The following is a 12,524-nucleotide window of genomic DNA, read 5'->3' on the forward strand; positions in this document are numbered from 1 at the left end:
GTTTGTAAACACTGGAGTAATATACTAGCTCAGTATTTTCCATCTACAAGTCAAAATCTTCAAAAATCAAATATGCCTAAAATGTACATTACATGGTTAAAGATTTGCTAACTGGAAGAGTTCAAGTTCCACCTTTGTTTTCCACTTTCCCCGACAGAGCTGAGAGGCCAGCAGTGTTACATAACATTTGTTTTTTGAAGCCTGCTATTCAGGCTCCTCCACTCTTCTCACAAAGCTTTTGAAGAAGAAGACCACCAAGTGGGGTATCACGTCTCTGCATGATCACCACAGCATTCAGACTGTGATTTTGCCAGAGGGCTTTTGCAAGATTATCATCATGATTTTACAGAGATTGTTTGAGTGTATGGACCTTACAGGTTGGCTGGTGTTCATCTTTGTGGCGTTACTGGTGACTGATGTGGTCAGACACTGGGCACCAAACAACTTTCCACCTGGACCCTGGGCTGTGCCTTTTCTAGGGAATGTCTTCACTGGAGTAGACTTCAAAACCATGGACAAGGTCAGATGAACAATAACACTTTGGCCTACCGAATTTAGGTTTTTTTCTAAACAGAAACTAAACCAACATTCATTCGTTCACACAACAAATTGCAGTTCAAAGGACTGGTTTCTCACCACGTGCTAATTGGATATCAATCAGTATTCATGTATTTTACTCAATTCAACATTAAATTTCAAGCTGTTAAATTTCAAGTGTTACAATTTACAAAAATAGCCTTTATTTCTATGCCATCTATTATGCTGACATTTGAAGATTCAAAAATGCTCAGGTCGTCACTTATTGTCAAACATTTCCTGTTTTGTAATACAATCTTATTGATATCATGGCTCCCCATCCAGCTCGCTGAGGAGTATGGCCCAGTGTTCAGCTTGAGGAGAGGCGGTAATAGGATGGTGTTTATTTCGGGATTCAAGATGGTCAAAGAGGCCCTGGTCAACCAGCTGGATAGCTTTGCTGACCGACCCATCGTCCCTCTCTTTGATGTTGTCTTCAAAGGCCTTGGTGAGTGAATGAGTGAGTGAGTGAGCGAGTGAGTGAGTGAGATCACAACTATCTTTCTTGAATCATGCTCCTTTCTCCAGGGTAAAGCTGTTAAAACAACCTTTTTATTTTTGCTGTGTTCAAGCATAAGAGACAATCTGGTCATAGTTGATATACATCATGAGGCATCACTTTTTCTTGTTTTTTTTCCTGATCAAGACAGGTAATTGCAGGTTGTATAAAATCTATAATAGCTGTAATGAATAAATAGGCACAACACATGTTTATATTCAGACTATATGCAACAATCCCATCTTTGCAGAGACCCCGTTTGCATTGTTAATAATAGTTTGAATAATGTACTGACAGGCATAGCTTTAAGCAACGGTTACCTATGGAAGATGCAGAGGAAGTTTGCCCACACCCACCTGCACTACTTTGGAGAAGGCAAGAAGTCGCTGGAGAAACATAGTGAACTGGAAAGCACCTTCCTTTGTGAGGCCTTCAAAGAGGAGCAAGGCAAGTAGATTATATGGACTAGTCTGCTGGTTCTGTGAATAAATGCAGAACACCAACAACACAATCCTGGCAGGCTCATATAAAAATACTGCACAGACTTGTTATAACCATGGGGTGATTTGCAGGGGATGAATCGGGTTAGCATCCCCCTTGTTAGTACAAATTGTTGAATACATCCATCTTGTTATCTGGAGATTTTAAGGAAAATCTGTGGGAAAACAGTTCGTTTCTCCCCACACCACTGGCCTTGTTACATTTCATTAAATCACTCACTGGTGATAACTTCACCATGCACGTGCATGCACAAGGGTGTCAACAGTGTACTGCCATCATATCTAAACATTTTCTATCATCAGTTCATAGAATTTAACTATATAAACAGGACGACCATTCAACCCCCACTACACCATCAACAGTGCTGTGGGTAATGTCATCTGCTCTGTGGTCTTCGGACATCGCTTTGACTACAGCGATGAAAGCTTTCAAAACCTTCTGCGGTTGGACAATGAGGCTGTTCTGCTCGCTGGAACAGCTAGAGCTCAGGTGGGTAATTCAACATCCATTAACGTAGCTCAGCCGTTATTTTACGATCACAAAACGCATTGCACCATTGGCCTGCCACTGATCTGAGAGTCGTCCCTTAACCAGCTCTACGATGCCTTTCCGGGCCTGCTGAAGTACCTGCCAGGACCTCACCAGACCATCCACTCCAACTACAAGAAGATCACAGATTTCCTGCAGGAGCAAATAAAGAAGCACCAGGAGGAGTGGAACCCAGAGGATCCCCGTGATTATGTAGACACATACCTGGCAGAGATGGAGAAGGTAAGATATTTCTACATTTTATATAAAGCTCCCTGGAACAAAGTTCAATTCAATTCAATGCAATGCAAATTTTATTGTCCTGTAAGGGAAATTTGGTTTGCATACAGGGTTTACAGTAAAAACACATAAACACATGCAATAAAAATGCACAATATAAAAGGAAATTGAAACACAACAAAATGCCACAACATACAGTATACTATATGGACCTACATCAGTTGATAAAACCAGGCAAGGAGTCAATAGCTTGATAGAAAGCAATAATAAAAGCCCACTCATCAGTGCAAAATACACACTTCTTGTACATGTAACAATACATAAAACATAAAACTCTACATCACTTCATGTGCAAAACAAGAAAACTAATTGAAGTGAGGTTCTTTTAGTGTTGAGTTTAGACACTAAAGTGGCGCCCAGAGGGCATCCACTTAAACTGTACTCTACAGGGCGATTAGGGCAGTCGAAAATAGCTTTGGCCTTCCTCACCACATGCCTTTCGAAAGATTTCAATCAGTTCTGCCTGGCTCAGAAACCCTGCTGGATATTTTCATCAGGTTCTCCAGTCTGATCTTTGGCTAATGCTTCAGCTGCCCAATCAGGCTATAATACCAAAGGTTAAAACAGGCTCAATAAACCTCAGATAAACAAGGTTGTTATTTTATTATGCTAAAAGAGCAAAGAGTTCATTTCTTTTCTTTTTTTTTGTCCTTATTTTGGAGAACATTTAACTCACAGAAGAATTCATCACGCCATGGCATAGTCATCAACAACATGGCCATGTCCACTTTCCCCCTCCTTCAAGAGGTTAAAATTACAGAATTGACAAAATGTCTATCTACATATTGGCTGTTGCAACCATTAGTGTATAAAATGTACAAGAGTAGGGAAAGAACAAAACCCCGGGGGAAGTTACAGTAATAAAATTAAATCTGTCAGAACGGAAGTCCACTATCCAGCTCACAATGCTACTATCGGAATGGCAAATTCTACATGTAAAATGTCATATTCCATCCATGATTAATGCATAAAGTAGCCGATAATAGCACAGCACAATGCATAATAACATAAAATAACTATTTTCTGCTGTCTCATTGCCAGAGGAAGGTGGATCCTCAGGCTGGCTTCAACACAGAGACTCTGATGATATGCACTCTCGACCTGATTGAGGCTGGGACAGAGTCCGCTGCTACCACTTTACGCTGGGCCCTGGTGTTCATGATGAACTACCCAGAGATACAGGGTGAGTGAAATCCTCCTCATTAACCGTATTAAGTAATTGAACTTTCCCATATAGGTTATGGGTGTTTTGGCATACCCATTTTTGTGGCATTTCAACTGTAAAACGCCCAATGAGCTGCAGTTTATGAAATCACATCGCTGTTCTGACTTGGTTTCATCACACAGAGAAGGTCCAGGCAGAGATAGACAGAGTGATTGGACAATCCCGTCAGCCCACGATGGCTGACAGACCCAGAATGCCCTACACTGACGCTGTCATCCATGAGACTCAAAGAATGGGAAATATTGTCCCTCTGGGATTCCCCAAAATGGCCAGTAAAGACACTATGCTGGGGCGATACTTCATACCCAAGGTAAAGGACTTTTAGCAAGACTCACCGCTGGCTAAATTTCAAGCCATTAAATTAGTAAATTATTAACATACAACTGGTATCACAAGCATCTCATGTCCCTTTTTCCAGGGCACAGCTATTATGACAAACCTTTCATCTGTGCTGTTTGATAAGAATGAGTGGGAGACTCCAGATACTTTTAACCCTGAACACTTCTTGGATTCAGAGGGCCGGTTCCGCAGAAGAGAAGCCTTCTTACCATTTTCAGCAGGTCCGTCCCATTCTACTTCATTTTCAACAGTTCTCATACTATTCAGTTTACAAGAATGATTTGGGTTCACATTTAGAAATGAGAATTTCTTGCTCCCTAAGACACAGTAAGATTAATAATCATATAGTTACTGATAGCAACACATATTTAGGTTAAGAAAGTGCTAAACTTTAGCTACTGTTGACTCTTTCTCCACAGGTAAGCGTGTGTGTATAGGGGAGCACCTGGCCAGAATGGAGCTGTTCCTTTTCTTTGCCGCTCTACTCCAACGTTTCACCATCTCCCCTGTTCCTGGAGAAATGCCCAGCATGGAGGGTGTGATGGGCTTTACCCATTCCCCTGAGGAGTTCAAGATGCTAGCCCTGCCTCGGTGACCTTCTTGCCCTATCCAGCTCTTCTCGTGGTACAGATGTGTATCTTGACATGCCCAACATGAAATATCTGCCAGACAATATCTGCCAAATGCCACACATTTTTGAAGATTTTGAAAAAACATGAAAAATCTTCTAATCATGAATGACACGAAATGTGGCAAGTACATTAAATTGATATACCTTTTCTTAGTTTGCAAAGCACTAAGGAATTGGTCCAAAATGGCCAAGTTTTTAACCATTAATCACTTTTAAAAAATGCACAGAAAGTTAAACTGACTGTAAAATTACGACATCCAATTGAAATCATCTAATTCAATTCTGAATCTAATACCCACAATGCCTTGCGGGACAGTCAGGGAACTCAATGCTTTCTTTGTCACATTGTGATAACCTGTTCATTGCTGCTACCATCTGTATTTTTGTTTGTAGGGTTAGTTGTTTGTTTGTTTGTTTAGTTTTATGTTTGCTAGGCAAGGAACCAAATTATCAATAAGCATGAAAACTTCTCTGAAATAGAACTATGCTACAGAAGTCCAACAAACACTATGTAAAACTTAAACTAATGTTGTAAAATGAAACCACTACCTCATCAAGAAATCAGGGAAGTGGAAATTAATTTTCTACTAGCTAGTGAAACACTTCCATATGCAATTTGAGCTGCAGAGAAATGTGAAATGGAAAAGCAATCTTCCAATGCAACTGCACTGAAAAATGGCCATATCAGGCATGCCAGGGATGTTCAGTTCAACAAGGACCTAATGAAAATACTACAGCCTTTTAACCTTTTGACAACCTTTTGACAAGTATAAAAACTATGAAAGAAAAATGTTGAATTTGCCAGTCATTATATTGATTGTGTAAACGTGGATTAGCCTCCATTAAATGAATGACATCTGCAATGAAACTAAAGTGCTCTAATAAAGCATATCTTGTTTTTATGCAGTAATTACAGATGCTTTTTGTGTACTATGATACTTTGCACCAAAATATGTAGGCACTCCTGTAAACTTTGCACCCTTTAATGATGCTTAATGATGGGTAACTAGCTCTGCAGGCTAAGAAGACTACCACCAATGTTGTGTGTTTGAAGCCATGTCTTGATGTTTGTCACGTTACTCCCCCTCTCTTTTTCCCCCATCTCTTTTGTCACTCTCCATTTAATAGTTTATAATAAAAAAAAAAAACTTGAAAATAATCTTGAAAAATATCCCTCATAACACATGAATGACTTTCACCATTTGAACAAAAATAGATCTGTGACAGATTACATACTATTACCCTGAGAGGTTTTTTTTCTGTTTTCTTAGAGATAGTTCGTTTTTTGTTTGTCTTGGAAACCAAAATGTTTCCATACAACTCCATACAATGGACCAGTTAAGCTCCTTTCATTCCCACGCTCCTCTCAAACTGCACTCTGCAATGTTTATTTTACACTGTTTACTTTGACATTGATTAACATCCAAACTCTGTCTCACATCACATAGTTAATGTTTTATCTTTATCTTGCATTTATACATTTCCAATCACATTTTTTCATATTGCTGTGCTGAGAATGTCGCTGCTTATGAATGATGCTCAGCATGTTGTTTATGTTTCAGCATAATAATAATTATTTAGGTATTTAAATATCATTACTCAGTCCTGTCATATGAAGGAGATCGATGTCCAGTCCTGTTTATCAACGGGTAGGTAGGTGTGGTCTGTTTATCAACGGGTAGGTAGGTGTGGTCTGTAGTTGGTTATGTAAGGCTGTGGCATTGATTCTGAGCACCTTTGCACAGACTTTGAACTCAGAGTTAGTTTCTGATTTTTCTATTTTTTTCTATTCAATTCTGTATTATATTATCAGCTGTGAACAAGCATTTCCACCCACAGGTGCATCGACAACGACAGCAGAAAAACAGGAAGAGCGACATTTTCCACACTGGTCAGCTGTTGGTCTGGCTCTGCTTAACCATGTGGCTTTATAACATTTTGTTGGGGCTTGACCTCAAGGCGATACTGCTGTTTATTTTGTTGTTCCTCCTGATAGCCGATTTCCTCAGAAACAGGAATCCTCCAAACTATCCTCCAGGTCCGCTGGCTCTCCCGCTTGTGGGTAACTTCTTCAGTGTTGACACAAAACAGCCTCACATTTATTTTACAAAGGTAAGCTTTTTAACTAGAGAGGTTTTACCTTGGGACACTTGTAAACTATGAGACCTATTAAGGATAAAAGACTCAAAATCATAATGGAATTTCTAAATGCTTTAATTTTATAGTTTAGATTTAACTTTTCAAATTGCTGTCTCATCTTTTCTGGTTCTCTTTTTTCAATTTTGCTATTCAGACTTTCTTTTTTACATTTACATTTTATTGTGACATTATTCCAAGAAGGCCAGTAAATAATAACTATCATTTAGCTTAAAGTCAAGACCATTAACAGCAACAACAACTGGAACACCTCTGAAGAGTTTTGGAGATGCTGCCTTTAGCCACTACGCCCCGAAAATGTGGAACACCCGACCTTTAAATATTAGACAGTCATTAGTGGACAGTTTTAAACAGCTCAAAACTTTTCTTTTTACTATAGCCTATAACTAGCAGTTGTCTGTTTTAAATCTTTAATTATTTTCCCTATCTAATCTTTTATTTATTAACTTTATTTATCATTCTATTTTGTATTTTGTCTTCTCTTTCTTTCCAAAAAAATTGTTTTAAATGCTATATTATTAATAGCAATTAATTAATAATAATTGCTATTTTATTTTCTTCCCCTTCCTTGTGCATGTGTGTGTTTTTAAACTTGCTGCTGAATTGTAAAGCACTTTGAGCTGCATTCTGTGCATGAAAGGTACTATATAAATAAAGTTCATCCATTAATTAATTCATTTAAACTGATTGGATAATAAGCAGCAAATGACAGGATAATTTGAATGAAGTAGAACCAAAGAGATGTAGCCTTAACTGATTAGGTGGGAAGAGGTGGAGAAGGGGTAGAGGGAATGGATTTGAGTGAAGTATAGTCTTCCTGCCTGAACTTATGCTTAAGTTTCATTTAACTATTATTAAATTGTTCAGGTGCTTTAGGAGATATGAGGATGTATTCAACCTTTTGATATTCTTTATGCATTTTTAAAGGTATTTCACATTTATTCTTAATTTTTGTCCCATAGAAACAAATGGCGAATACTGACATTGGGTGGTCAAATTGTAACACAAAGGGAAAAAAAATAACTTCTGAGCTAAACTCTAACTTTTCATGCTGAAGCAAGCACACTTCCAGCTGCTAGCCCATACATTTTCTTCAGGAAATGTTTGTTTTTTGTCATACAATGCAGTAATGTTTGCTGGTTCACCTGTTGGCTCTTCTCTGGTTTAATGTCCACAGCTCGCCGATGTCTATGGAAATGTGTTCAGCGTCCGTCTCGGCAGGGATAAGATGGTGTTTCTGTCTGGGTACAAGATGGTGAAGGAAGCCATAGTGACACAGGCTGAGAACTTTGTGGATCGACCATACAGTTCAATAGCTGATAGGGTTTGCTTAGAATCCACAGGTGAAAATCTCTCTCCCTCCCTACCTCTCCCTCTCTCATGCAGTACAGGATTGAGTTCCCCTAAGCATTATACTGTGTATTACTTCTCCAGGCATGCCCACAGCTGGTCTGTTCGCAAGCAATGGTGAAACATGGAAGAGACAGCGGCGTTTTGCCTTGTCTACCTTACGTAGCTTCGGCCTGGGCAAAAGCCTCATGGAACAGTGTATCTGTAAGGAGAGTCGCTACCTACAAGAAGAGATGGAGAAGGAGAAAGGTAAGAGGTAGTAGTTGTTCGGAAGTTATAATTCAATAGATATGATCGCATCAAATAATGGACTCCTTTCCTCCAGGTGAACCTTTCAACCCAGCAGGCCTCTTCAACAATGCTGTGTCCAACATAATTTGCCAGTTGGTGATGGGGAGACGGTTTGACTACAACGACCACAACTTCCAGATCATGCTACAGTATCTGTCTGAAGCCATGCTGCTGCAGGGCTCCGTATGGGGTCTAGTAAGAGAACAATATCCTTTCAATTCAGATTTTTTTTCTTTAGTAGGAAGGGTAGGAGGCTAATAAAAGAGGTGCAGCTCTGGTGGGAGCCAATCCTCAGGGGGCCATGTGGTCTCAGAGGCAGAGTATGAGTCGCTACACTGTCCCTGGACACAGATTTATTGCCGAAGGTAAAATCAAATGTCATAAATGAAACCAACCTCACTGACTGCTTTCTTCCAAAAGATGTATGAGGCATTCCCTGCAGTGATGAAGCACTTGCCAGGTCCTCACAACAAAATCTTTACCGACTTAAAGCACTTGGAAGACTTTCTTAGTCAGGAGATAAAGAGACACAAGCAGGACCTGGACCCCAGCAATCCCCGGGACTACATTGATGCTTTCCTCATGGAAATGGAGAATGTATGTGACCAACTACACTGCACACATGCTGTACAATCGTTGCCCTTTCTGTCTCTTCAATTCTCTACTGTATACCTTTTCTCCATTTCTGAAAAGCACAAAGAAGAGTCTGATCTGGGCTTCAATGAGGCCAACCTGGCTCTGTGCTCTCTCGATCTGTTCCTGGCTGGAACTGAGACCACCTCCACCACTTTGCAGTGGGCCTTGGTTTTCCTCATCAAGCACCCCGATATCCAGAGTAGGTGAAATCCTAAACCCTGAGCTCACTGTGAAATTGTAAACAAATAATATTTTATAGGATGAGGGTCCGTAGCCTTTGCTTGTTTGGTTTTCTAAAACTTGAATCCTTGAAGTAGTGAGGTGTTTTAACCTACACATTTTTTTTCCCCCAAAGGACCTCTGAAGGGGTGCTCCACCCAGGAAACTAGCAATAGCCAAAGCTAATAGAAAAAGGGGGAAAAAGGTTCAGGACAGCAACTTGAACCCTTTAATCACCCTTATTGGACCACATGTTTCAGATTAATCTACTTCGTCAGCTCATAATACATGAATGAAAGACCATGCACATTCAAACGAGATTTACGGATGTAACTTCGGTTCTATGAATTCTGGATGAGAGCCAGAGGCAGTGCTTCACACTGGATGCTATCCCTCTCGCGCATGTGCAGATCAAGTGTTATTACCAACAAGGTCATGTGTGACCCTTAATGACGTGGGCCAGCAATGCCCTCCCCCTATATAAGCCCCCATCATCCTGAGGCATGTCCCTACAGAATCTTCTCACCAAGATTCTGAGTTCCGAGATAAAACACCAACATAAGGTGGGACATCGAGTTGCCGATGTGGCCCATACAAGCTGCAATATTATACCATCTCGTGAAGACATCATCTGTACTTGGGCACTGGGGCCAGGAAAAAGCATAAAGAAGAGTCTGATCTGGGTTTCAATGAGCCATGGCCTTAGGACCTCCTCTGGAGTGACAATAAAAGAGGCAACTGGTGGCTCCACAGCCAGCATATGGTCCAGCCAATAGATGCCTGCCTGCATGGAGGTTAGGGCCTACCATCAGAGTTATGGTGGGAGAGGGACTAGGGGTCTGGCCAGCACCAATGGAGCTCCTCAATAGAGAAGTAGGCACCATGAAAGCGGCAGCTTGTGGGGCTCGCCTGAGAAAAGCGCTTGTAGAGGCTGATATCACATCGGATATCATCCTCGGAACCGTGCTCAGTTCCACGGGAGTAGGCTCAGATGTGTGGGAAGCGGACTGTGCCTGCTCCTGTCAGCTCCTGCTGACGATCCTCTTAGGCAGAGGATCGTCAGCTGTGCTCACCACTGGTCTATCCGGTTGTAGATTTATCAGCAACTCCTTAATGTGCACGGCCTTTCATTTATGTATTGTGCCCTGACAAAGAGGCTTGCTCTGAAACGCTTTGGCCTATAAAGGGGATAGAGCAGCTGAAGGGATCAAATTGCCATCCTGAACCTTTTTTTCGCAATTGCTATTAGGTTAAATCTGTCTATTTCACTACTTAGAGAAAGTCCAGGCAGAGATAGACAGAGTGATTGGACAGACCCGCCAGCCCGCTATGGCCGACAGACCCAACATGCCCTACACTGATGCTGTCATCCATGAGATCCAGAGGATGGGAAACATTGTTCCTCTCAACGCACTCAGGATGGCCGCCAAGGACACAACACTGGGGGGTTACTTCATACCCAAGGTGCATCTACTCAGACTTCAGTCATTCAAGTCTAAACTGGCTTGGTTTTGCTCATGTTTCTTGGAAAAAATGTGGATTAAGTCAGCCAATGTTGTTGTTGCAGCATTGCTTGGTGTTAACCTCTGGGTCATGTTTAGGGTACGTCCTTAATGCCCAACCTGACCTCTGTGCTGTTTGACAAGAATGAATGGGAGACTCCAGACACCTTCAACCCTGCACACTTCCTGGATGCTGAGGGCAAGTTTGTGAGGAGAGAAGCGTTCTTGCCTTTCTCTGCAGGTAAACTAACTTATCCCTAATTGTTAACCTGTTCTGATAAATCTGGAATGTTATGTGATCCTGAGCTTATATCCCTACATGTGTATCTGTGTGTGTATTCTTCAGGGAAACGTGTGTGTCTAGGAGAAGGCCTAGCCAAGATGGAGCTGTTCCTGTTTTTCGTCAGTTTATTCCAGAAGTTCTCTTTCTCCACTCTGGATGGAGTAGAGTTGAGTACAGAAGGGATCGTTGGAATTACACGTACACCTTATCCCTTCAAGGTCTATGCCAAGGCTCGCTGACCATGCAAAATCTCACTGAACCCTTTTCATCTAATCAATAATCTAACCAATGATCTGTAACAGAAAACAACTTATGTGGCAAAACCACCACATAACTACAGTTTGTAATTATGATCCAGGAAAGAGGTTCAACTCTTGCTGAAATTACAAAAATATTTCTTTACTAGCTCATCTTTTATCACATCTTTGGCCAATAATTACATAGCAAGTGTATTGTGTTTTGTATCTCTTTGTTTTTTATTAGGATCCCCATTCGCTGCCAATTTAATGACAGCTAGTTTTCCCTTCCTGGGGTCCTCACAAGGAAGCAATACAATAACCTACAAATAATCAATGATAAGATAAGAGAATGCTTAAAATAACAATCGTAATGGAAAAGGGTAAAGTATCATTATTAATGCAAGATTTTACATACATACATAGATTTAAAAAAAATTACAATCAAGCTTTATTGATCGACCACCAAACATCTATATTATACTATACTGACGTTTTCTTATCCACACAAGCTGTGGCAATGTTCCCATGATCAACAAAATAAAACCAAATTTTACAAATGCATTTCCCAATTACAATACCAAATATTATGGGTAATAAAAATATGTCTACTGAGGTCTCTCAGAACAAAGAGGTTAAAACTAATGTTAGGACAGAGATCTATGTCACTTATAAAGTCAACTGACCTGCACTTTACACATAATAAGAATCATCAGAGATTTTGGAGATATTCATGAACAGTGATGGCTTTTCTTTCAAAAATCTGCATAATCTTTTGGTAGCTATAATGGAAGAAATAAAAAAGGAGAGGTGAACAGAAAATGTGCATACTAGTGGTCAGTTAAATGCTACATGGACATAACCGCAGGATCAAGCTACTTCTCCACTGACAGAAGCTTCTCTTCATCTTTGAGAAGATTTGGGCTTACAAGGCAGCTTCATGTTTTGTAAGGGAAGAGGAGCTGCATTTTGAGGGGTGTTAGGCACAGGAGATGGGAGGTGGCTGAAAGCTTTTGTTTTTTCCTCTTTTTTTGTTATGTGTATGTTTTGGTCTGTTTTCAGCTTATTCCTTCTTGCTGTATTTGTATTTTCTGTACTCTGTGCTCTTATTTGGTTAATAAAGGGATGTTTCAACTCTCTCTCTCTTGTACTAAGCCACATGTTGATATGTTGACATTTGAAGAAAATACAGCCATTTGAACTGTTGTGTTGTGATAATCACAAAGACTCTTAATACCCACAATGCCTTGC

At 40.4% G+C, this 12,524-nt stretch overlaps 2 protein-coding genes across 3 annotated transcripts; both read left to right on the forward strand.

The window, feature by feature from the left end:
* Positions 1-309: 309 nt before the first annotated feature.
* Positions 310-5,740, forward strand: LOC144539662 (cytochrome P450 2J2-like). The gene is made up of 9 exons (XM_078285526.1): positions 310-520; positions 862-1,024; positions 1,373-1,522; positions 1,905-2,065; positions 2,171-2,347; positions 3,446-3,587; positions 3,752-3,939; positions 4,048-4,189; positions 4,388-5,740. The coding sequence occupies exons 1-9, from the start codon at positions 338-340 to the stop codon at positions 4,561-4,563; spliced, it is 1,482 nt and encodes a 493-aa protein (XP_078141652.1). The 5' UTR covers positions 310-337; the 3' UTR covers positions 4,564-5,740.
* Positions 5,741-6,459: 719 nt separating this feature from the next.
* Positions 6,460-12,407, forward strand: LOC139916793 (cytochrome P450 2J4-like). 2 transcript variants are annotated; one of them, XM_078285520.1, is made up of 9 exons: positions 6,460-6,711; positions 7,934-8,099; positions 8,191-8,355; positions 8,432-8,592; positions 8,818-8,994; positions 9,091-9,232; positions 10,529-10,716; positions 10,854-10,995; positions 11,101-12,407. In XM_078285520.1, exons 1-9 carry the CDS (start codon positions 6,520-6,522, stop codon positions 11,274-11,276), a joined length of 1,509 nt encoding a protein of 502 aa, XP_078141646.1. In that variant the 5' UTR covers positions 6,460-6,519; the 3' UTR covers positions 11,277-12,407. The 2 variants fall into 2 exon arrangements, with proteins under 2 accessions (XP_078141646.1, XP_078141645.1); XM_078285519.1 differs by having other exon boundaries at positions 8,818-9,232.
* The last annotated feature ends 117 nt before the right edge of the window (positions 12,408-12,524 follow it).

The sequence above is a fragment of the Centroberyx gerrardi genome, chromosome 9 (assembly GCF_048128805.1).
Source record: "Centroberyx gerrardi isolate f3 chromosome 9, fCenGer3.hap1.cur.20231027, whole genome shotgun sequence".
NCBI classification, from domain to species: Eukaryota; Metazoa; Chordata; class Actinopteri; order Beryciformes; family Berycidae; genus Centroberyx; species Centroberyx gerrardi.